This window comes from Labrus mixtus, chromosome 6 (assembly GCF_963584025.1).
Source record: "Labrus mixtus chromosome 6, fLabMix1.1, whole genome shotgun sequence".
Lineage (NCBI taxonomy): Eukaryota > Metazoa > Chordata > Actinopteri > Labriformes > Labridae > Labrus > Labrus mixtus.
Window position 1 is genome coordinate 7,934,753 of NC_083617.1, and position 25,890 is coordinate 7,960,642.

At 40.7% G+C, this 25,890-nt stretch overlaps 2 protein-coding genes across 3 annotated transcripts in view; one reads left to right on the forward strand and one right to left on the reverse strand.

The window, feature by feature from the left end:
* Positions 1–82: 82 nt before the first annotated feature.
* Positions 83–8,025, reverse strand: slc25a16 (solute carrier family 25 member 16). Its single transcript, XM_061039811.1, has 10 exons — positions 7,917–8,025; positions 7,647–7,765; positions 6,595–6,687; positions 6,374–6,507; positions 5,631–5,694; positions 4,625–4,746; positions 4,463–4,529; positions 4,134–4,296; positions 3,936–4,004; positions 83–2,789 (listed from the first exon to the last, which is right to left on the reverse strand). The coding sequence occupies exons 2-10, from the start codon at positions 7,729–7,731 to the stop codon at positions 2,633–2,635; spliced, it is 954 nt and encodes a 317-aa protein (XP_060895794.1). The 5' UTR covers positions 7,732–7,765; positions 7,917–8,025; the 3' UTR covers positions 83–2,632.
* A 2,187-nt stretch (positions 8,026–10,212) lies between these two features.
* Positions 10,213–25,890, forward strand: part of tet1 (tet methylcytosine dioxygenase 1) — a 31,752-nt gene continuing 16,074 nt past the window's right edge. The window contains exons 1-2 of one of the 2 annotated variants that reach the window (XM_061039794.1): positions 10,213–10,520; positions 11,140–13,451. In XM_061039794.1, coding sequence (XP_060895777.1) covers positions 11,337–13,451 — 2,115 coding nt within the window. In that variant the 5' untranslated portion in view covers positions 10,213–10,520; positions 11,140–11,336. Of the gene's footprint in view, positions 10,521–11,139; positions 13,452–25,405; positions 25,801–25,890 lie in introns of those variants that run through there. The other variant, XM_061039795.1, reaches the window with a different exon arrangement.

Below are 25,890 nucleotides of genomic sequence, written 5' to 3' on the forward strand. Positions count from 1 at the left end.
CTAACTGTATTTTACTCATGTTGTGGCAAGGACCACATACACCTTTCACACATGATATTTAACAGTCAAATCAGGGCATGGCATCAGAAAACAACAGCGAGTGTATTCCAGTTCAGTTAAATAAAATGCAAATGCATCACATCGTCACACTGTGGTTTTGCAGTTGGATCTTTAACATCATCAGTAACTGGAGGTTTGCACATATGATAGTCACAGTCTGCTTCAGATACACATCCAAGTAATCCACTTCTTCCTTTTCCCTCAGTTAAGAACATGGTGGATAGAGTCTGAGAATGAGCTCAAATTCAAAGAAAAAACCACAGACACAAGGGTTGTTACTGTTTGAAGGAGCTGATGTGTAATGTAGTTCAGACAGGGCTTATAAAAAGCAAGGCAAAGGAAATAAAACTGAAAAACACTGTCAATGTTCAGTCATTCTCAAAGCTTTCAGTCATGTTGAACATCAGGTGGTGGGGCTACATATCAAACTATTACATAACATCTCCGCATATACATCTCAATCATTTCCTTCTTTTATCATCTTTGCTGCAATGAGCAGCAGGAGCAGAGCTGATGTCGGATTGATAGGACACAAAAAAACATCTATAACAGTGAAAGATCACATCAGGCAAAGACAAATCAAAGAGCAGCAGTTATTAAGCGCTCGTGCACAGAGCAGTGTTGTTGATGAATGTGAGGCAACAGCTGCAGAAATTCTGATGAAAACTAGATTTGTGCTGGCACGTTGATTGCCACTACTGATGGTATGTGCCCGGGCATGTAGGCATACTTAGTTAGTTAATAATTAAATACTCTGTGATAAAGCTCTACACGAAGCCTCTTACTCATCAACAAGATGGAGGATTTTTAGACTTTTGTTCAACAACACCTTCTCAGAAAGGGTATTAAACTCTTCGGTACCAAACTATTAGAAGAAAAAAGCTTTCAAAGTGTTCAGTAGACTGTTTTCCAATGTGATGAAGCAGCAGATCAAAACCTCAGGCCCTACATTCCTCACAGGGTACTTGTGGCAAGTCTAAGCAATCACAAAACATTTTGATGATCGACTGAATATACTGAGTCTGTAAAAGGTGGACATTACTGGACTTCGAGGCAAAACGAGCGTCGTGACATTGCTCTAACAGTCTGAAGGTTTCATTAATATTACTAAACACAAAGAAAAGCAGCAAATGTTTGACAGTTTTGCTTTAAAATACCTCAAATAATCTTGAGTTTCAAGACTTTGATTTCAGAGGAAGGCATAAGTTTAAAAAAAAATAAGACAAAGCAAAGAAGCTGGAGCAAACGTTGGCAGTAAATTGAAGGCTTTATAGTAAATATTGTTCAGCCTTCCTTACGCGTAAACTGCAGACAGACAACTTGCTTTAGTTAAGCAAAATGGAAGAAATGATAATCTTGGAAGTATTTCATTAGAGATTTGTATGAATGATGTGTGCAGCTCTCATAGTAAACAATAAAATGTATATCCAATGCTGCCACCCAGTGGCAACTGGTCGCTAAATCAATAAATAAAAGAAGAGAAAGCTACAGTGATGATGTGCAAATTTCTCCTCAGTCCCTACAGGCAGCTTCGTACCGACCTACATCCATATTCATTTAAAAAGCTTTCATCTTAAACACTGAAAAAGGAAACTGAACATATCATGAGTCCAGCATCAATCGATAGCATCAAAGCAACAAACTAAACATCTGAGTGCACATTAAACGACATAAACAAAATATCATTCTGCAGTTAACAATACATTCAGTAACTGCTCTTATCAAGGTTTGGCAATAAAATCTCAAGTTGCCGTAAACTAAAATTCTGTGCTCTTCTGTTCAGTCTATACATCTGTCAGCAGGTAAACTTCTGAATTTACTGCATCTCACATCTGCACTGAAATGTAAAGACACACTGAGTCCTGAATAAAGAACTACAAATCATGAGCTTATTGTCAAATTTCAACACATATGTCACTTTTTAAGGAGAAGATATGATAAACAAATAAAAGTATGTTCATACGTAGGGGTGATGCAACTCACCGAGTTCCCTTTTCGTAAAAAAAATAATAATAATAAAAAAAGATTAGAAAGGAACTTCTCATTTAAGTGTTCAACAAGTGTCCATCTTAAAATCAGTCATGAAATCAACAGAAAAAGACACCTGTGTTTGATGTGAATCAGGAGGCTTCCATACAATCAGAGGTTTGCCAACAACTTTGCTAGAGTGCATATCATGGACCCAAGCCATCCGACCAACAAAGCAGGTACTACGGTGCCACTTCCCCACTGTATCCATGGTGACACTAATGTCGAAGTCGCTCAAACCCAAGCCACTTGTTGCTGGTATATCTTTTATTAAGAGCGGGGAGTCACAAAAGCGAGAATTAAGCGGGAACGAGAAAGAGAGTGTCTCTCTCTCGTCTGAGATCTAGTCTCACTTTTTCAGCTCGCAACGACTCCCCTGGTGCCTTCAGTGAACTCAAGGAAAAGGCAGCTCCAGCATAAAAGAGTAGAGGACATTTTGAGCAAGTCTTGGATCACTGCATGAAGGAAGCATTAACGGTCGATCTGTTCTATGACTCGGGGCGTTCACAGGCCCCGGCTTCAGACTTGAACGTTTGAAGAGCGGTTAATTCAGGTGGAGGACCTGCCTCATGAACTCATAGGTGGTGAAGGCGATGGCCTGTGAGGGGACACAGCGGATGTAGTTGAGAGAAAGGCCTCGGTACAACCCCTTCTTGATGCCATACGTCTTATACACATACGAGAGGGTGTTCCTCATTGTTCTGTTCGGGCGAAAGAAAAGAAAGAAATTAGTCTATATTTAGAATGATTTAAAAACTGTTAATAAACACTTGTTATGTTTTATATTTTGTTTTGGCTTAAAGTGGACATGTTGTGTCCTGTGATCTGTTTTAAACAGACTTTTTCTAAATGTTGTTTCTTTCCACAAAAGCAGAATGATATCAAGTTTGTAGAGCTGAATAAAATACGTACTGAAATCTGTCTTTAGATGTTATAATAATAAATGACTACCTCAATCTTCTACGTCATAGCTAGCTCCTACTGTACCATGGTAACTGTACAGAACAAGGCAGCTGTTTTTACCCCGCACATATCTCGCCCTACATTACAAATGTATTCTCAGCTGTTGAGTAAGCATATACTGCAAATACCCAAACAGGACTCACAAGTGATTTCTTTAAATTCAGAAGGTTGAACACAAAAAAAAAAAAATCCTCATGGATTCTAAAATAAAAGGATGAAATTAATTCAAGCTGTCCCCAAATCCTCTCATTTTTAACGAAGCTGCTCATTACCCCCTCTCTTCTCAATTTGTTTTTTTTTTCATGGATTTGCATGATTCACATGGTTCGCATTTTCCGGGCGGAAAATCCAGAATTATGGATTAGCCTAGAAAATCACCACCAACTACTCAACTCACTCTGTATGCACAGCGGTGAATGACTACTGAAGAAGCAGTCACAGGGTAAGCCTATTTAAAGGCCAAGGTCGAAGTCAACTTTGACCTTCCATTTATGCCGTACTATGTAATGGACATACAGAAAAGTCAAAAGATATTTTCTGTCCAACCCATGGAGGAGAGTATATGCATGCAAGATAAAACAATGACACATAAATATAAAAGACAAAGGTGCCCATGTGTGTTTCAAAGTTCTTTGTCTATACAATGAGAGGTGCTTTAAGTGTTCCTGGTGAGAGGAGGTCGGTACTTGTGTATAAAATAATGAAGCCAGAGTATTACAGTGCACAATTATAATTATATTATAATTGTCCTTTTAAAGGTTCATCAATAGGATAACAATTTATCTCCAAAACTCCCTCAAATCCTATCACATGAAGACACTAGATGGCTATCCAATGGCAAAGCACAAGTCTAAGCTAACAGTAAGCTAATTGGTGTCACTTACGAGCATTTCTCAAAGTCTGGGAGCACGGTTCCTAATTGCATTCTTCTCCGTGCCACATCCAAAGGGTACCTAGTCAAAAGAAACACAATATGTCACATCAACCATCCTTGGATCAGTGTAATTGACACAAATTCAACCACACACGACAGCTCATCAATTATTTGAGCCATTAGCTCTAATCGTGTTGGCTGCACTTACGATATGGTCTGAGCGATGGCACCAGCGATCCCTCCACAGAGCAGGTTAACATGGGTTTTCAGTATCAGGACATCGGGGTTGTCGGAGGAAGGTTGTCCCAGGAGATCGGGGAAGTGTTTCAAGCCGAGGCTCTTCAGTGTGCCGAAGGTGAAGAATGAGAAACCTTGGGGACAAACAAAAAGAGAGAGAGAGTTGTAGGCAGAGGAGTCGAGCTAACTGAACACAAAGAGCACTGGCAGCTTGGGTAAGGGGCTAGTTTGTTCATTACAATATTCACAATGACCCTGGAGCTTTGATATAAAACTATCCAACATAACCTTCATAATCACCTGCATAGGGGGCCATTCCAATAAGTGTAGGAGTGAGTCCCCTATAGAAGCCCAAGACGCCCCCCTCCTATACAAAAAAAAAAACCAGGTTACATCATTTTGATGAAATGTTTGTAAAGAATGTGTTTGTCGCTTTGAGAAGTAAGAAGACGAGCAAACTACCTTAAGGTAGATGGTGTGGAAGGCATTAATTATTCCAGTGTAGCGGTGATACCCTGTCACCTGGAAGGCCAGTCTGGATCGGATCATGTCCAGAGGATAGGTGCATATCACCGCGGTCATCCCTGAAACGCACAACAGAAGAACAAAGGTTGTAGAAACACACAATTGTAACTATGTTTATTATTGATGTCAGGGCATGAAATAATTACACATATGTTCACAGTGTGCAAAGACAATTGTGACAACTGTGTGATGTTATGAGGGACAAAAAATGACTAAAGTATAAATAAATAAATGTTGGGAGAAATGCATACAATAATGTATAAATAAATAAATAAATGCATCAATAAATATATAAATGCTGAAAACAATACATCAATGAATAAATAATAAATACAGTTTGTTAATGAAAAAGGCTATTAATATATATTTTACATGTATTTATTCATTTATTAGCGTATTTCTACAGTTATATATGTATCAATGCATACATTTCCACATTAATTGAGTTATTTATTATATTTATTTCCGTATTTTTACATTTACACATCTATTTATTTCTGTGTCCAGGTCGTAAGAGGAAAAGTATATGTGTAAATTTGCTTCTGTCTGTTTTTCAAAATTGACCAGTAATGTTAGGACGGCCCACTTAATTTACATATTTACTTTTCCTTGTACAACATGGACACAGAAATACATAAATAAATATATGAATATATGTATTTATATATTATATTTTTATATGAATTGTTGCATTTATTTATATATATATATATATTTATTGATGTATTTATTTAATTATTTATTTATACATTATTGTATGCATTTCTCCCAACATTTATTTATTTATACTTTAGTCATTTTTTGTCCCTCATATGACGTGCTGATTAAGTCTTTTTAATATTTTTATCTTTTTATTTTTTAATTGAAGGGCTGATGTAAAAATAGTCTATGATTCAAGAGGAACACACAGGATTGTCACTCCTAAGTTTGAAAGATAACTCACCGGCCATAGATCCTGCCATGAGGCGGTGGATGTGTCCTGAGATCCCAATATGTGTACTGAGCAGCTGTAAAGGGAAAATATTAGCTACAGCTGGCTCAAACACCAACAGTTGTATTAATAAAAACAATGCACAGGTTAAAGGGATGTAAAGCAAAAAGCCTTTAGAGTAACAACAGAAAGGCCTATCACGTTTCTCTAAACATCCTCCATCATCAGTTTAACAAACGCCCTGTTTTAAAGATAGATAGAATCTTTATTATCATTGTATACAAGGACACAACGAAACTTTGTTAGCATCAATCCTAAACAGCAGCGTTTACAAAAACAACAACAACAAAAATATATATATTTGTGGTGATATGACAGAGAAATATGCAAAAAGTGGCCAGGGAATTTGCTGTTCAGTGAATGAATGATAATAATAATAAATAAATAGACAGTTGTGGTGACTGAAAGAATATATACAGTTATTGTTTTGCAGTGACTGATTAGGTAAACAAATATATATATATAGAGATATAGTGCAAATAAGTGAAGTTATGGTGCAGTGACAGAGTATACACACTTATTATTGTGCAGTGACTGGATGAGTAAATAAACAGTTTTAGTGCAATGAATGAATAAATAAATAAATAAATAGACAATTAAAGTTAAAGTGCAGTGTGTGAATGGTCCTGAGTCTGGGTTGTGAACATACAGTCAGTTTTAAAGCCCTGCTGCTCATATTTGAAGAACTTGTTTACCTTTTTATAATTGTCAAAGGCCATGAACTGGATGGCTCCATAGGGAAAGATCCTGATCATCATAGCCCCATTACCCTTGTACAAGCCAAGGTAGCCTTCTTTTTGTGGGACTGCTCTGAGAATGGAAAACACTCCTGCAAAAGAACAATCGGAAGTTTCACTCATCTGACACACATACGTTAAAAAAACAAACTCTTAGTTGCTTTTCGGTGTTTGTATACCAAAGTGTTTGTAATGGGGGTTCTGGGCTTGAAGAAGAATCTTGACTCTGTCCAGAGGAGCGATGGTAGTTTTGGCACAACATGCTGCTACACCTTCAACAGAAGCAGAGAATTAAATAATCAACAAATGTATCCTTAAATATACGATTTAACCCAATTAAAAGTGAGTTTCAAAATAAAACAGAGAAAAACAAACAAGCAATAGCACACACTTGAGTAGCTTTTTTTTCTTGTATACAATATGGCTCCATAAGGAAATATCCATATATATATTGTTTTTCATCCTATAATTCATTTAAATATTTTATTGTCTGTTGTAGAAACTAATTTTGTTCAATCAGGCTTCACATGTAAGCTTTTCTTTTCTATTTAAATAAAGAGAGAGGATTTGATCCAAAGAAGGACAACAAACGAGTCAGAAAAGCTTCTTTAAAGCGAGGGCCTGCAGACTAATCTATAGTTAGATAGCTGTTAACCTACTACACCTGAACATTTAAATTACGGTAGGACACCTGTGCAGACAATTTCAGTGTGTCAAAGGAATTAGGAGACAGTGTTCCTCTGGTAAAATCAGGACTTAAAGCAGACAGAAAGGCTTAAACCAGCGTCTTTCCAGCTTCATCATAGACCTGTTGTTATACGCACACACGACCAGACTCTGAAACAGCTTCTACCACAGAGCGGTCTCACTCCTGAACACACAGAAGCGACACCCACACCCCCCCCCCCCCCCCCGAAGCCCCCACCGTCCCTTCCTACTCCACCTTCTGACCCCCCCGACTCTCAAAATACCCACTGGAGTCCTGTATAACTAAGTGCAATATACTTATTATATACCTGTCACCTGCAAATTAATTGCACATTGTATTATTTAATTGTATTTCTTATTTGAATATTTGGTTTTAGTATTTGTATATTTGTATATTTTCTGATATTAGGCATCTACAGGCTTGCTCCAACAATATTTCGTTGTACTTGTACAGTGACAATAAACATATCTTATCTTATAAACGTGTGTGTCGATCCATAGACTGTAAATATTAACAACTTACCTCCAGCTAAAATGGTGCGAAGCCAGTAGTAGTCCCTCTTTGCACGGGTACTGCTGATAGCAGAGACAGCAGCCTCTGATGTCATCCTTCCTGCTCAGGAATCTGACACATCCATGGCTGTAATATAAACGACAAAAAAAAAAAAACAACTTTATGCTGAGATACCACTGCAACACATGACTTAAGAGTCATCACGTGGCTTTGACAGTTAGTTGCTACACCCAGAAGACAGATAAAGCTGGCACTCTTTCAGAATGAGTCACTCACAAGATAGTGTAAAGTAGCAGAGTGAAAGGTCGTTTGGTTGATATCTGCCGAACGGATCCGTTTCTCCTTCGATGCGTCGTCAGGTTTCCTTCTTTACCTTTTACTTCCGCCGGACAGGTCTTTAAAAACGCCAACTTTACCACCTACATCATGTTGTACAGCAAAGGAAATATTCGTCGCTTATTTTTTTTTTAAGTTCTAAACTTGACGTAGCCCGTTATTATGAATGAATCCGAGGCACTTTCGAGGTTCATGTAACAACATCCGTGTCCTTCGCCCGTCTGGAGGAAAACAGTCGCATGTTTATGACGTTCAATGACGTTGAGCGTGAAGGAGTGTGTCAAGAAACGGACTTTACTTTAACACAATTCCTCAATAATAATATTTAATTCTTGTGTGCTGTTAACTCAGTTGTTTCATGTCTGGGATTTTATTTTCTCTGGTCTTCTTCTTCTTCTTCTTCTTCTTCTTATTATTATTATTATTATTATTATTATTATTATTATTATCATTATTATTATTATTATCATTATTATTATTATTATTATTATTATTATTAATAATAATAATAATAATAACATTAATAACAACCAATTTAAGAGTCTCATGGTAGTCAGAAACTATTTTGAAATATAGATTTAAAATTGTTAAATAGAAGTAGGCCTACTTCTTTGATTTGTACATTTATTTTTTTTTGGTAATGTGCCAACAAAACCAGAGAAGTAATTCTGACTGTATTCAAAAGTATACAGTTTATTTGCAAAGTTGATACTTACAACAGTTACAAGAATTAGAAACATATTGACAGGAGTGTCTCCTGAAAGTCCTATGTTTACAATCATTTTGTTGGAAATAGAATATTTATTGGTTTAATGTCTTCATGTATTATAAACATTTATTTAGAAGAATAAGTTGTACACCTCTGTTATTAAAACGCCTGAAATTGTCTAAATGTAGGGCATGTTTACCTTAAGTCAAATTACATAAATTATAAATAAGTTCAAGTTATCTTTATTAGTCAAATGCACAACATAACAGGCAAAGCAGTCATAGCTGGCAATGAAATTTTTGTGTTCCAAGCTCTCCTTAACAATGCAAAAATAAAAAATAGTATAGAAGATAAGAGTAAAAAGAGTAACAACGTACAGTGCAATTAAGAACCAAAAGTTTAAATAAAACTAGAATATATGTACAGTATATATATATAATTATGTATGTACAGAATATATATATAACAATAAATAAATAATAACAATAAATAAAAGTGTTAGACAAGACATCATAACTATTGTTCTTTTTTTTTTAAAGGACAGACGTAGCCCTGCTCTGGAGATATATAATGTCAGACAGCTAAGAGTAATATAATTGAGAAATCGGTTGGTTAAATTCATGCTTGCTTTTATATTATTTACTATTTACTACGGTTAATTTAGGTGTTATATAGAATAGTGCTACCGAGGTATGATGTACCATCATGCTTCCCGCCCTAGATGTGACGTCACTGGATATCATAGGACGATATTTCACTACTATCAATATAATCAGAAGCATCTGTAAGTAGCTGTAACATGGGCTTTAAATTAAGAAAACATATATTTTTAAATAGATAGACAGATAGATAGACAGATAGATAGATAGATAGATACTTTATTGATCCCGAGGGAAATTCAAAGCATCCAGTAGCAGGTTACAAAGACGTACATGACATGAAACATTTGTTACAAATTAACCCGCAAAAACCGACCCGACCCTCCCATACATATATATTAACCCGAAAAAAAGATTTAAAGAATACCCCTAGATGAAACAAACTTAAACTGTGCAATTAAAAATAGATTTATACAAGAAATGTACATAACCCATGCAGGGATAATAAAAAATATATATGTGTAATTTAAAGCAAGAACCTTTAAACAGTTGAGGAAAAAATCTGTAATTAGACCTGAATATGAAAAAAAAAAAAAGTGTTGACCTTCTGAAGTTGTGATACGAAGTTGAAATACGAATAACACAATATGTTTTCACGATAACCTTCTTTTGAAATAAGTAGCATTAAGGAGCAATAGCCTATTCGTACAATTTTAGCTTGTCATTAACTGGTTTATGGTTCTATCCATTTTAATGTGCTATTATTATGTAGGCTTTTATGTTTCTATCATTATTAGCGCCCTCCAGTGCAACCTTATTGAAACGCAGAGCAGCTAAGCACCGGAACACAAAGCCGGCTGAGAATCCAGTCCATGTTTTCTCATCCTCTTTCCCCTCTAGTGCCGACGACGAGTTTTTTGGCCAGCGGAGACCATAGGTTGCGTCTGGTGGAGGGAGAGTGAGCGGGGCTGCCCTGAATGGATTGACATTAGAGGGATTTACATTTTAACGGGTGTCGTGCTCCGTAAAGAACACACGGTTGCACGTTGAAAACCGACAATTTCGCCTGATGTTTTGTCCATGTTGGTGCTTTTATCATGTGCATGTGTCATCATCGTCGTGAGAGGATTGAACTTGCCAGCAGTCTATATTTGTCGAGGAGGGAAACCAATACAAGGTCTCGCTGTCTTGCTGGAGCGGAGTATTATTAGCAGTTCAGACAGTGCAACTGTCTCTCTGGTATGTAAAGCATTTCTGCCGTTAACGTGTGAATAAAACCTCACGGACAACCAAACAACATGTAGTTTCAAAGCGCTTTAAAACGACAGCGGTCAAGTGCAACAATAATAATAAACAGTGACGTTTCACGCGTTTTTACACGGTAATAACCCCTCTTCCGCCAGGCACATAGACGAAAACAGGATCCGACCTCCGGCTGGAGCCCACTTCTCAGCGTGCCTGCCCTTTAAATTGTTAAAGCCGTGGTAGCAACACAGGAAGCTATAGTTTTTTTTTTTTGTTTTTTTTTTTAATGTAGTTCTTCGGATTAATTTGTCAAAGTTTCACATTGTGTCCAGTTGTAGGCTGTTAAATGATCTTTATTGTGTATATATTGACGTCAACCTTAAAACACTTGCTCGTCCTTGTAGATATTTCAGGCGGGGCAAAATGAGATTTCCTGCAGACAAAGTTAACAGATTGTGGGATAGATTGATTGTAACAGCTTTATACTTTCACGTTATATTGTCTAACTATATCCTACCTGATGGATGTTTAGGCTCATTATTACACTGAAATTACATTTAAAGCTGACACAATATTTGTATTTTCTACCTCCCCCCCTACTCTGTTTTTATAGGTCATGCACTGGAATTGCAGGATGACTTCATAATTCCCCCCCCCCCCCCCCCCCCCCCCCCCAAAAAAAAAAAAAAAAAAAAAGGAAGCAAGATTTTATAGGTTTTAAAAAGATAAAGTTGTATGCTAAGCAAAAAGTAAACATTCACCTTGCGCCCATGCCGGCTGCCAGAAACCATCCCCTCCACACCCTCAGCCATGCCTACTTCTACTAAACCCACTAGGAGACAGACAGCTGCTCAGAGAAAAAATGTCCAAAAAGTGGTCAGCGCCAAGAGGCAAACCTGTAACTCAAACAAACCTAGGGGAAGAGCCGCAGAGAAGCCGCAGAAAACACCTCCAGAGCCCAAAAGGTTGCCAGCGAGGGCCAAGACACAGTCAAGCCGTAGCCCCCGTGGAAGAGGGGTTCGTGAGCCTGCTAGTCAGAGCCCTGGGAGGTCACCTGGCAGAGTTAACCATGCCTTAAGTGTAACAGGATCCGCAAGGCTCAGACGACTGAGCAATCCGCCTGAACCCACTGGCCAGCTACAAGACCCCCCAGGGCGAAGGAAGTCTCTGCGGGGCACACAGGTGTCTGTTACTCCCTGCCAGCCTCCTAAACCATGCAGAGGGAGAAACAGGAGAGTGGGCACAGGGAGAGGAGCAGCATCCCAGCATGGACATACAAGAAACCAGTCATCAAGCGTCAGCATCAATGATTCAACATCCGATGGGGAACATGAGAAATTGGACATCTGTGATGCAGAAGAAATGGTTCCAGTTGCTCTAAAAACGGATTTTGATGTTCCTGCTGGTGTCAGAGATAAGGGTCTTTGTGTGAGCAATGCGAAAGAGGGCAGCCCGCTTAAAGCAGATTCACCACCACGTGAAATCACACTGGAAGACTGTGTGCAGGGCAGCAGTGACAGCACTACAACCCAACAAGACAAACTGACTGTCCTTCTTAACAGTGAAAGTGACCTGAGGTGTGTGACAGCGGCACCTGTGTGCGATGATGTTGATGGACTCTGCAGCGTGACATGGAAAGATACAGGGGTGCAGGGCGGCAGCAAGGGAAACGACAGTTCATCCATCCTTGGAAATAAGCGTGCTCATCTTGCCAGTGATGATCAAGGTTATCGTAAAGGTGACGTGTGTACTGTCCAACAAGAGGAAGCTAACGTGTCGGACTTGGAAGAGAAAAGTAGAGATAAAAAAACGACAGTTGTCACTGAAGAGTCTGAGGAGATAAATCATGAGAGAGGAGAGAGTTTCACGGAAGAGAGACAAAATGAGACCGCTGAAGAGATGGAGGCGATAGTTGAGGGTCTGAGTGATCGTGAGAAAGAAGAGGGAGGACAAAATGATGAGGAGAATTATGTCTCCATCATTCCCACCGACCCCAGCACTCCAGCCCCTCGACCTTCACACCCATCCCCCCCTAACAATGGCCTGACAGCACAGTCAGAATCACCTGTAAAAATCCTACAGGTCTCCAACATAGCTACCTCAATGTCCACCAAAGCTGCCACCACATCAGAGTCGATCGATATAGAGGTTCTGAGTCAGGGTAAGACGGACATGCAACCTACATTTAATGGCGCTAAATCTCAATTGCCAGGGTGCTCAGCTTGGTCTGAAACTGCACCGAAGTTTCAGACTGTTCTAGTGCAACGAAAAACGCCAGTTATTATCCGTAATGACTCCCTTAAACCTATGAGCTTTAGGGATTCCCACCAACAACAAAGTCTAGACATCCCATCCTCGCAGGGAGAAAGAAAAGCTTGTACACCAGCAGAGACACACACCAAAGATAGTGACTCTAATCCAGAGCAACGGGAGTGCAAGAGCAAGCAAGAGACACCTTCGCTGTCCCTGTCGGTTGTTCCTCAGTTGAACTCGGATGCTCTAACAGCTGCTTGCGAGCCAAACAACAGCGAGGAAGGTGTTGTCTCCGTGCCAAAGATCTCAACGCCCTCACTGGACAGTAGCTCCACCAGCTTCTCTTTCAGCTCGGAAAGCACTCGTTCCTCTTTTTCTTTTGACACTGAATCGGAGGCAGGGTACGGGGAGACAGTACCCTGTATCCTACCTGGATCCTGGGGGCCTGAGGGGAACCAAATGCCCTCCTGGGCCGCCCGGAAAACACAGAAGAGGGAGAGGAGGAAGCGGAGCAGGTGTGGGACGTGCGAGCCGTGCCTGAGGAAGATCAGCTGTGGGCAGTGCAGCTGCTGTCTGAACCGCAGGACAGGACATCAGATCTGTAAGCTGAGGAAGTGTGTGGAACTGAGGAGGAGGAGACCTTCATCCTCACTCACATTCTCTGCTGCTCAGGTGAGGCTTTAATTACTTAGAATGCAAGGTTTTTAGATAAGGACTTGAGTGGGACTATGATGCGCCTATGCGCAGCTTAAACAGCTGATTAGAAGCAGCTAAAAAAGGTTGTTCACTACTGTATGGCAGCATATTGCTTTTGATGTCAGAGATTTCCCAGACGCCCACTGCTAGCGGTGACGACTGAGAGTTGTATGAGCCTTCAAGAGAAGCATTTACTTTCACATTGAGATTCTCATTTTTTTCAGTTGGTACTACAGATGTTGCGGGCGTTACTCCACAGTGTCCTCTTGTTCAATGAAAGTGCATGCATCAAGTCAAAAAATGGGAACTAACTGTGTTTGCATGGTGTGTGTATGTCTAGTGTGTACAAGTGTAGAGAAAAGAATTTAGGTGTGAATACAAGAGCAACTGAAATGTTGATCATGTCCCGTGTCAGAGGGGAGGAACCTGTCACATGACCAGCAGCAGCACACGGTTGGAGGTTGTGTCTGTTTTTGTAGCTTTTTTTAGTTTATTCAGCTCCAAGCTAAGAAGCCAAAATGTATGCCTCATGCTTTTCAGCTCGTGTTGGAGTAATTCCAAGAAGTTGTGTCCAAATCTAATTAAAGTAGGTATAAATTGTTATTAGAATAACTATTTTTCAGAAATGGTGTTAGGCCAAATTGTCAAAATCTTAGTTGATTAAAGTGGTTTATCCATAAAATGTATTGACAGAAGGCTAATAGAGCAATCATTGATCATTTTGGTAGAGAGGAATAGGAGATCATGGCAGCAGCTGGAGCTACATAAGCATGAATATAGTTCAGTGTTGTCCATGTGGCTGGGGGAGGGCTCTGTGTGAACAACTGACTGAGGGTCCATGTGGCTGTATGGCCGAGTGTGTGCAAGCGTGCATGCATGTGCCGGCAGTGGAGCCCCCTTTAGAGCTGCAGCAGTGGCAGGAGCAGATTAGGGCTGATTATATAACACCTGCAGTAATAGTATTGACGACCTTTGAGCACTATTTCTGCGTAAGAGCAGAGGAGAGGGAGAAAAGATCAGGCCAGGAAGAGATTTACATACATATTATTTGGAATGCCCTGAAAAGTAGGTCAGTGTGTATTAGTGCGTCTGTGTGTGTGTGTGTGTGTTTGTGTGTGTGTGTGCGTGCATGCGTGCGTGTGTGTGATGCAGACTCATGAGCAGATTATTGCATATAAGTGTAGTCACTCTCATTCAAGCTGCAGAGCCAGTTGTTTCCACTTTAATCTTGGCTGACATCACATTGTCCAGCATCCAGTGCAAACAGCGTTGCGTTTGTTTGTAGTTTGAGAACAGGTTTTGAATGATCCTGTGCAACTGCAGGGGTGGAGCCTACACCTGGTGCTGCAAGGTTGCACAGGTCAGCACAGCGATCATCATGTTGAGGTGTAGGGGACATCTCCAACTCCTTAACTTCTCAGGTTAATTCTCAATGCGGTATGGTGGCTCAAGCTTTCCTCTTGGCTTGCATTTAAATTTCCAACTCAAGAAACCCCGCTGTGAGGGCTTATGAGTTTACTTTATGAGTAATACTTTGACAAACTGGCTTGCCTGTCTTGCTTATCAAGCTCACACACCCTCCCAACTAATGCTTCAAACCGCACAAGATAGTGGAGAAAAAAGAGGCAGAGGCCACAGAGGAGCTCATGTCATGTGGATTCTGTTCCTGGTTTTGCCACAGTGAGCTTCTAATGCTGGTGGGGCTGTGGTTTGGTTTTCGCCATCTGAATATAACATACCAGAAAACACAGATAAAACAGTGTAAAGGTGATCTATATATAGAGACAAAATCAAAACACACAAAAATCTGTTTCAATGAGACAACCTGAGAGCCCCAATGCTTTGTGTGTGAGCATCGTGCATTCTTAGCATTAAGCTTGCCTTTTAAAAATTGTCTGGTTTCACTCACCCTTGATGGCCCCCTCGTGGCCTCGCCTTGCAGTGGGCAGTGAGGATAAGACCTGGGAACTGGCCCTTAGCTCTCACACGAGTACAAGCACAAACATGCAATCACAAACACACCAGAACCTAAACACCTAGTTCATTGAGTGCAAAAGCTCCTGTATTTGTAGAGTGAATTTGACTGAAACGGTCCTGACATGTTTAGAGCTGTAGGCTGCATAACTGACTCACTTTTTATGGACTAACAATGGACATGTCAGCACTCAGATGATGTTTTTAATCTCTGCACAAAAAGTAAAATCAACATTTCATTATAACCATCATCTGCCTTTGAACGAAAAGGAAGTGACCTATGACAGATGCCCCTCACTCAGTCAGTGCTGGCATTTTATTTGACATACACAAGCTCTTAAATATCTCATGAAACACATAAATAAAGGATGCAAGATGTTGTTGTTTTCTTGCAGGTCAGATGAGTTCCATTGTCATCAGCTAAAAGTACTTTACATTTCAGTTTGTGCCATTCACTATGTTTCTACTGGATCATTTTTCAACATAACTATAACAATTGTTCCATTACTGAAACCAGAATACAATGCCCATGAATCTGCCTTAAAGGTGGCATCTTATACCGACAGATTTCCCATTCAATGCACAGATCCAATGCAATAATTTACTAGCCCTAATTAAAAATTAACTTGTTTGTTCATCCCCATTACAATAGCTAACCCAGCAAAAATAAACATTTGGGCTGGCAAATACTCTTTAGATGAGCACAGAAGAATTGATTTCAGGTCAATTTTAAGCAGACAACACATCACACCGGTTGGAGGGGTTCCCGGTATCAGATAATACCCGTCTGTGTATCAATATCAGCATTTGGAAGGAAATATGCTATTGGAACATCTCTGCATGGTGTTTCTGTCACTGTATTTATCGAGACCATGCACCTGGTAATGTGCACCATAATAACATAGCAGAAGAAGCATTCAGTTCTGCACAGTACAGCTGCAGGTCAATCCTATACTTTTTCCAAATCGTTGGCTACATGCCTGTAAGCCTGCTCGCTCAGCCTCACTCCTCCTGCTATCTAATTTATCTCCAGCACTTCTTCCATTGCCCTTTTTTTAAACTGCAATGCATCTGTCAGAGGAGTAGCTGAGATAACACGTGTATCAGGAAAACACTTGCTGATCCTTCAAATAGCTCTCTGCTGGGGAGGACATGCAGCCTGCAGCACCTATCAGTGACGGTTTGCTTCTTAACAGATATTCAAAGCTGTGTTTTGTCAGTCTGCATGTGAAATACTCATCCCTGTATTTTTTGGTTTAAAATGGGGATGTTCAATGCTCATAGATGTATGGGGGTTATGGGGGCCGTCTTGCAACAAAACACCCTCATTGTTCTCAAATGGAATCAGTAAAGGGAGCGTGATTCGTCCCGGCAGACGCTCCCGTCAGGTCTGACCTCCTCTTCTCCCTCCGTTTCACGCACACACGCAGCAGTGTCGGTCTTTAGCACTGATGGTTGTCATGACGATCTCTTTGTCTGGTGTTGGCCTTTGACCTGCCACTGTTGTCTGCTAGAGTACTCTCAGGGTCAAAATGAAGCTTAGTGGAGATAACCAGTAGACACACACTATTATTGGTTTAAGGTTTTGAACTGCATAACCTACATCCAGGTAATTGGGTTACTAGCCAGATTGTCCTGCTCACAGTGGGTCAGAAGGAAGCTAGGGATGTCTGCAAGGGCTAGAGACCTTAAGCATGGCACATCTATCTGCATTATCTTTGCTAATCAGCCTTTTCAGTCTGGTAATTGCGCATGTTTTTGTGGTACTACTTCGACAAAGCAAGCTACACTTTATCATTGGGACAGAAATTAAATGAGCCATGTTCTTTTTAAGATATGTCTGCCCTGTTCAATATCTGTTACATATACAAATTACAGTTAAAGGTATGCCACACATTTAAAGATACTGTTAACATTTTTTAGACACTCTTACACTAAAATGGGGGCAATAATTGGACTTGGTCTTTAATTCAGTGTTATTGTTGTCTGACAACAATCAGCCTAAAACTGACTCAAAATTAAAGTTCCTCATAGTGGGTCTAATCCCCTTGAAATCCCCTTGAAGGTTTGTAAACTGCACCAATAAAATTGGAACTTTTTCTTTGTCTCACCTTGAGTCATGGTCCCTTATTAGATTTGATCTGATACAGTAGGTACAGAACCATACCATACTGAACCATAACATAGGAAACAAAACAAAATGACTCAACATGACATTACACTTTAAGATATACTTTAGTCCAAGTAAGGACAATTCATTGTAATCTAATGCTGCTTATAGTTAGCTGCCGTTATCAATAAAAAAAACACTACATTTCTTGTATGAAGAGCTTGTATCTTTCTCTGAAAATAAAGTGTTGAATCAGAAACTGTACAGAGGAAGAAATTATGCAATTACAAGAGCATATTCAATTGACTCTGCACTGCCATTCTGCAGCTAACCCTGTGCAGGCCACCAGTGTTTGATGTTAACTAACACTGGGATGACTTAAATTGAATTTCAAAATATCATGAACTGTAATGAGCAACTCTACCACACAGCAATAATATGCAGCGACATCTACTAAAAAATGCAGGTACGTAATTTTATGTGCGATGTATAGCCATGATAGAATTTGGTGTGCTTGTCATTGAAAAATAAATCATCTCCCTTCATAATAACGAGTACAGGTTTCCCCCCACACAAGCATGTGGGCACTCTGGCAGTGAGCTGAAGGACGGACATATCCACACGTTTTTTTCTGCTTCATTACGTCAATGAGTGGGACCGTGGGGGGGCAAGGTAGTGAGGAAGGTTCGTTAAATGTCAGAAACACCAACAGTTTATCAGAGCCAACTCATAATGACCAAGCAGAGTACGTTGTGCTTCAGCCCACTATCACCATCCAGCCTTTTCCTCAGCACAGCCTCACATTTCATTACAAGAGCTTGCCTCTGATTAGTGTTGGTTTGTGTTTTCTGTCAACCTGGTCCAAACCAGTTAAATTTCAACAACCCTGTGAGGCAGTTATCTGTAATGGCTGAAAGGCTTGGGCAGTGGCCCAGATTAAAATGCTCCTTGGACAAGAAGAAATGTCTGTTTTATTTGATTTGGGGCTCTGTTATTTGGCCAGAGCCCACCATACATCAGAACAGATGTAAGGCTCATGCTGTGCCAGATTTAAGACTTACATGCGACCAGAAAAGGGAGGCAATGTTGGCAGATCCACTAAGATGCTCTCCGTTTACCTTTCAGTTTTCAATTCTTTTTATTAATCGACAGTACTTCAACGATGTATTTTCTCATTTGGCAGCTTGTATGTGATTTAGCATTAATAATGAAAGATATTTGCACAGTTAAACTTTCATATAACTAATTCTGCTCTCCTGAGCCCTCTTAGGTTCTTTGCATCTGTGAGTCTGTGCCATGACTGTTGTAAGGCTCTAAGCACCCTGGATAAGCTTTGAAGTCGTGCCACTTGGTTTCTCTGGGTGAAAAGAAATCCTGACTTTGCCCCCCAAAAGAAATGCCACTCAAATCCAATCAAGGGCTCACAATGGCCTTCTTTTGGAGGGACCAGAGTTTAGTCATGCATCAACCTGGCTTGCCTCTTTTAGAATATAGGTGTTATTTGCTTGTGCATTCTTTGTCTTCGTCATTGATCATCCTCTCAGCTCTGACTGTTTTAAACAGAAGTGTTGGCTTGAATAAGATCCTTTGGATTGAAACGTTGCCCTGTTTAAAACAAAGTTACTCATGGGGAGCTGAACTTGGGTGCAGACATTTCTCTTTTTTAAAACTGAAGTGTTCCCAAAAGTTCTTGCAGTCCTCTACCCCCCCCCCCCCCCCCCCCCCCAGACATCGAGCTCCAATATCTGCATTACTACTGATGCTGCACCAACCTTTCATGCAATCTCACAATCTTGTACTTTAATTAAGTCAAAGACTCATTCGCCACCCAACTTTATGTTTTTGCATATCTCCTATGCAATCATATTTCCTTTGCACTTGCCTATACGTGCCACAATTTTGCAAAAAAAAAAAAAGTACTTCACGGTATACTTTTTGTAATCACTCTTTAATGCATACAAACACATGTGCAGTGATATTGCCAACCTGCCAACTCAGCATGTTTTACCAGGTCAAATTTGCGTTAGCCTTTTCCTGTCTCAGTGTTATAGAATCTGGGAGCCCTGCGCTCCCTCTGCCTGCACAGTGTTTGTGTGCCTGAGCATGTGTGTGTGTTTACATTAACTGATAGACTCACTCACCTTTGTCCTCTCTCCACTCCAAGGTGAAACACTTACATTTAGCGATTCCAACACAGCATGTTTGTCTGAATACTGGTTTAGAAGTCATCTCAATTCTCCTGGCGGGGCTCGAGGTGACCCACTGTGCCTTCAAACTGACAAACTACTGTCAGCCCTTAAATTGAGTCCATATGGATTCGGGGTGTGGTGTTGAATGGTGCACATATCCTTCTAGGAGTTTGATTTTAGTTTGTCATGTAACACTCATGTGTTTATGTGAAGATGTATTTTGGGGCTTTTTTGGAGAGACAGGACAGTGGATAGAGTCAGAAATCTGGGAGAGAGAGAGAGAGAGAGAGAGAGAGGGGAATGATATCCATCAATTGAGCCACGGGTCGGATTTGAATCCAGGCCGATTACTTTGAGGAATATAGCCTCTATACATGGGCCCATAAACTAACCACCTGGCCACAAGTGCCTTTATATGTGTGTTCATATTGTGTCCCTAAAATAGCTTCACCCATGGGTAATAGACCATACAGGAAGTAAAGAAGCTACAGATATGCATACAGTAAGCTTTTGTGTGTGTATGACTGTACTGTGTTTGTTGAGGAGAAAGAGCATGCAGGAGAGAGAGTGCCGAAAGCTTTTGTGTAGACATGAAGTCAAAGCTTTGAGTCCACAGATGTTCTTTTGGAAAAGTAGCCAAAGTGTTTTATGCGAGTAGCCTCTCGGGTCTGCTGAATATGAGCCATACTGCTGTTTCCTCTCAGGTAACACACACATTATAGTTTCAAGGTTTTCTTCAATATAGCCAGCTTTTATACTGCCTCAGTACACATGATCCAAGTGCTAATATGGGTGTTTGCATATGTTTTTTCTTAGTCTGTTAAAGTCTGTGTCTTTTTGGCTTTGACCTGTGCAAAGAGGTGGATGATTGTTGATTGTATGAAAGGGTGTATAGGAGTGGACTAGAAATAAACATACATAGATGTAGTGACTCAGTGACGTCACCCATTGGTCACTGAAAGGGAGTTTTGAAACCTGTTGATGCTGGTAGCCATATTGAAAATGCTTTCTTTTTTTATATATATAAGATATATTTTTGGGCTTCTATGCCTTTATTTGGAAAGGACAGTGGATAGCGGCCACCCGCTTGGAGGACTACGGCCTCTGTACACAAGGCAGACCTATAACCACTAGGCCATCGGCACCCCTTCAAAATGCAATCTCAACCCAACTTTCAGTCAACCTTAAAGGTCCCATATTTTGCTTTTTCTGGTTTTATATGCTCTTTAGTGTGTTTTCCAAGTGTCCTGTGCATGTTTAGGCACATCTATGTCCACAGAAACGCAGCTTCTCCTCCGTCCTCCTGTTAGCTGTAGCATTAGCTGCATGTAACGCTCGGTTCTAGCCCCCCTCGATAAAAAATTGTCAGTCCGACGTCATTGTCAGTGTGAGATCACTGATCTAAGCCCATTGACTCGTTGTGGCAAGTCCAGCAGCTCATGTTGCACGCCCGTTAACTTCTGTAGCACGCCCACGGTATGCCGCAGCCTGCGGTAGCACATTAGTGCTAAGGTGCTGATGATTTTGCTCCCCTCGGACGGAGCCAGTGGCTGCATTCCCAATATGGTAAAAGAGGCGGGACATTTCCGAGAACCGTGCTGAGCAACTGACCAATTACAGCAGAGCCGACAGGCCGACCAATCAGATCAGACTTGGCACACGTGGGGACTCTGAACGTGGGCACTTCAGAGCCTTAGAGAGAGAGTCAGAAGCGAGCCGGTGCATGGAGCGGCAGAACATTAAACAGACACTTTTTTATAACTTTAGCTATTGTGAACATACTTTAGTAGGTACATAGATTAAATATATGAACCCCAAAAAGGGCATAATATGGGCTCTTTAAAACAGGTTCATACGTGGAGCTGAATGTATTTTTATTCAATATCAGAGAGTCTTTGAAAACAGGCAGATTCTACTGACTAAAAGGTCCCTCCTTTTCTACATGTATTCCTCTCCATGCTGCCCCTCCCTGAACGTGATGTGGAGAAAAGCATGCCCCTAAAACAAAAGGAAGAAGCAGAGAAACCCCCTCAACTCCTGACATGTCATAGATCCTCAGCTTTCCCATGCTAACGATGAGACAAGTTTACATTAGCGTCAGCAGTAATGGCTGTAATGACAACTATTGGCAACGATCGTGATTGGCACAGCTCCATCACCGGGCCGTTCTCCAGTGGGTCAGCCTCCAGATGTGTCAGAGACAGTTTACGAGTGTGGTTCAGAACAGCTTTCTTTACCTAACTCTTGTGCTCATGTACTGCAGCTTAGGGTGATTAATGAGTGGGCTACTTGTTCCTAATGAGAGCGGGCCGCTTGTTAAAACTGGAAAAAAACATATGGGACACTTAAAGAGCTGAAAATGATGGGTGTGGTGGATTATTGGTAGTAGTTGTGGATGACAGTTTAAAACCTGAAGAACAAAAAACACCGGTTGTTTATACTTTCACACTCCATATCATTTGCCATACCGGTTTTAAAGTGTTCACACTACAATGCTTTTTTTTTTTTTTTTTTTTAAATGTGAACATCTGTCTTCTTACTAGAGTACCGAGCTGAGCTTAGCAGCTTAGCAAGAGTTGGGCTGTTTGTTTAAACTAACGAAACAGCCAGAGGAAAAACTCACAAACTCCCTTTTCCCTTCTTTAAATATGATATGTTAGCTGCGAGGGAAGTCACAGTTTCTATTGCTGTCATTTCATTCCATCCAGCTGTTGAATAATAACGTTTAAAATCTAATATAAGGTGCATACTTTCTGAGGTATGTAACTGTGTAAATGCAGGTCAGCTTCAGCAGCACATGGCAGTTTAAAGTGGAATGATAGCAGTTTGTAGGTGTGTTTTATTTAGTAGGCTGGTGTAACCTGTTTTAAGGTCTTGTTTGTAGACTTTTCCATTTGTGTCAAACCTGTGAGATGACCTGTGACGTTTTTTTCTTACTATTCAGAGGAGAGATCAACCACAACTGCCACTATGAATCTTAAACCACTATGTTTATAAAAACCCAGGTAAGGATGACCCCTACTCTGTTAGCATCAAAGATAGGCCCAGATCCTTCAGAAGCGTGCAGCTGATTAGTCAAATGAATGAAATGCAGGCAGGGTTACATGGCATTGAAATGAAGCTTTTTAGTGCACAAACATTAATCTGACAAGTATCCATGCAAGTTAACATGACCACTTTATCCATTTCATGGTTAAAGCTTGTTCACATAGGAAGTAGGGCTGCTTGATTATGACTTAAAATGGTAAATGGACTCGAGCTTTTACAACACTTTCCTGGTCTTTCGACTACTCAAAGTGCTTTTACACCGCAGGTCACACCTACACATTCACACACTGATGGTGGAGGCGGCTGTGTACAGTGACCATCAGAAGTAACTAATCCATTCACACGCCGTCACCAAAGCAGTGGGAGCAACTTGGGGTTGAGTGTCTTGCCCAAGGACACACTGGACATGTAGCTGCAGGGGCTGGGGATCGAACCCCCGACCTCCCACTTGAGGAGAAGACTGACTGAGCCACAGCCGCCCCTCGTAACACAGTGAACAAATATAAATATATAATAATTATAAATATATAGAAATAAATGTACTATGAATTTGAGGTAGTGGTGATGTACGCGTGTGGCCAGAATATAACAACAAACACTTTGAAACACTAACCAAACATGACAACACCTATGGACAAAAGGGGCACTACATGCGGCACAGAAATAGTTTCATCTCCATGACCTTGTATTTGTGATTCGTGAGAGGCCAGAATCGTAAGACAAATTGAAACTCGATTAATTACCCAGCGTTATTAGAAAGGTGTTACCATCAGCCTTGGGAAAAAAACATCCGTAGCAATAATGTGATGTCTCAATATGCTGGCACGGTTCCACATTATGATGAAAATAACTTCAAAGACGTGGTAAATGTGGATGGAGGTTTTACAGACAGTGCTGGGAAAATATTTTTCTGCGTGCATGAAAATCGCTCCCTCGTTCCTTGTGTGTATTACATGTGTTTAGTCTACATCTGTGTTTGTTTTACACTGTCGGGAAATGTGTGACAATTACTGTTAGGGGAAAGGAATGATGTTGATTTCTATTTGTTTCTGTGCGGATGGTGTTTTCATAGATGACCAGCCATCTGCTTTGATAGAGCGATGTCTGAACAGCCTGTTTACAGCCAGCAAAAGGCAGAAAGACGTTTTACACTCAGCAGCCACTTGCATAGAAACATATTTCAGAACATTTCATTGGCTAGCATTGTTTTGAGACACTGTTTGCTTTAAGAGTACGTGCATGAAGCCGCAGCGTGCAGGATTGTGATTGTGATAAGTTACAAGCGTCTAACGGACAAACTGAAACACCAACTGTTGAACCGTGTAGTGTGATAAAAACGGCCTCGCAGCCATGGCACTGAAATTAAAATCGTAGGCATAAGATCGTGTTTAAAACAGATATTTGATGTTTACATGGAGTATATTTCAGAGAGGTGATGAAGACTGAGTCCTTCCTGACTATGAGCCATATTACACCATCGGTCATATTGGCTGTAATTTAGTCCTTTTGGGTGAATGAATACCTTTGCATGTTTATTGCTTGCTTGACACTCTGCTGATGTAGTTTTCATTGTTATGTGTGGATTAAGCTGCACGCTCTCTGCTTTCACAATCAAACACACTGTTGGTTACTAGAGTGTTACCGACAGGCACTGGCTCCGGCTGCCTTCATGCTTCCTTGTCCTCGTGTGACCTCAGCATCTTAGCCACATGGTCACTTTTAGAAAGGAGGAGGGGGGGAGGGGGGGGGGGGTGCTTTACTCGCTCAGAACATTTCTTCAACTTTTTTTTTTGTTCTTTTTATACCCATGTGTTCTCTCTAACCACAGCGTTTCCTCTGGGAATCATTGAGAAATAAAAAAAATGTCTGGGGGTGGAACGAGAGGGAATGAAGAAGAACAGTATGGATGCTATGAACATCCTCTCTTCTGTTCCCACCAGATCGTTTCACAATGTATCTGAATCACGTGAGAATTAGAGCCAAAAAGCTGCTCCTGTTTATAATTGTTTAAAGGGCAATTCAAGTTATGTGACTAAAGCTCCTCATTTCTAATACAATAGACCTCATGCCTAAAAACTCTCTAAAAACTGGAGGTAGTGAAAGAAGGAGGGAGACACGCACTTAAGCATGTGATGTGGTGTCATGATGTCATATGATATTTGCTTCTGCCTAAGAGATGGAGGGTTTCACTTGTGGAAATGTAACATTTGAATTGATCATTCTTCAGCAGAATTAACAATCAATGTTGTAATTTATCTTAGTAATGAGTGTGTTTGCTTTTTCTTTATATGGACTGTTACTTGTCAGAAAATGCTAAAAAAAAAAAAAAAAAACAGCTGTCAGGATTTGGTATAACATTTTAAATAAAATCTATTATGCTACTTGTTTTGGAATAAATAAAAAAAAGGCATGTGTTGAAATAATCAATCTGTAAAAGTTCAAGTGAACAGTTCATTTGCGACTTGATCAGCACTTTGTTCAACCATGATGAGAGCTCAGAGGCAGTGTTGGTGAGCAGCCTCAGGGGTTAATATCTCCACGCTGAGGGAGCTGTTTTTCTCTGATCCTGATCCGGCATGTGTGCAGTATCCGTTCCACAGCTTGCCTCCAGTCCATGTGTGTAGGGCTGGAGTAAAGAGCCCACATAGGGGATCCTTTGTTTAGGAGAGTCTAGGCATGGAAGATAATTTACAAGCCGCTAAGGTCCTCACGCCATTGGCTGATGAGTCTCTGTCTGCGTCTGCGAAAGGCATCCCTTACGTGTGTGTGTCTATATGTCTGTGTGTGCGTGCAGGGATTGTGTGTCTGCGTCTGCTGTAGCAGCACTTTGCTACAGCGGCTCACAGTCGCCCTAGTCATGACACGCAGGAGCTTTGCCCTGTGCACGGATACTGTAGCCAGCGTTTTCTTTTGAGGCTGAGGGAAGGCGAAGCAAGATGGCCACCAATACCTTTTAGGGGATATGCTGCCTGAACTGGAGGGGCTTCTCCTGAGGACAGACAAGGTAAAGAGTGTTCACCCTGGGGTCCATTGTCTCTCTGCAAATGGGGGCGGCTACATTATAGCTCATCAAGAGGTTATCCTCTGTTGTATC

Coding starts and splice junctions, on each gene's coding strand:
- slc25a16 (XM_061039811.1), bottom strand. CDS start 7,731: ATGACATCAGAGGCTGCTGTCTCTGCTATCAGCAGTACCCGTGCAAAG. Junction 6,688..7,646: donor TCGCACCATTTTAGCTGGAG/GTAAGTTGTTAA, acceptor CTTCTGTTGAAG/GTGTAGCAGCATGTTGTGCC. Junction 4,530..4,624: donor TCCACACCATCTACCTTAAG/GTAGTTTGCTCG, acceptor TTTTTTGTATAG/GAGGGGGGCGTCTTGGGCTT.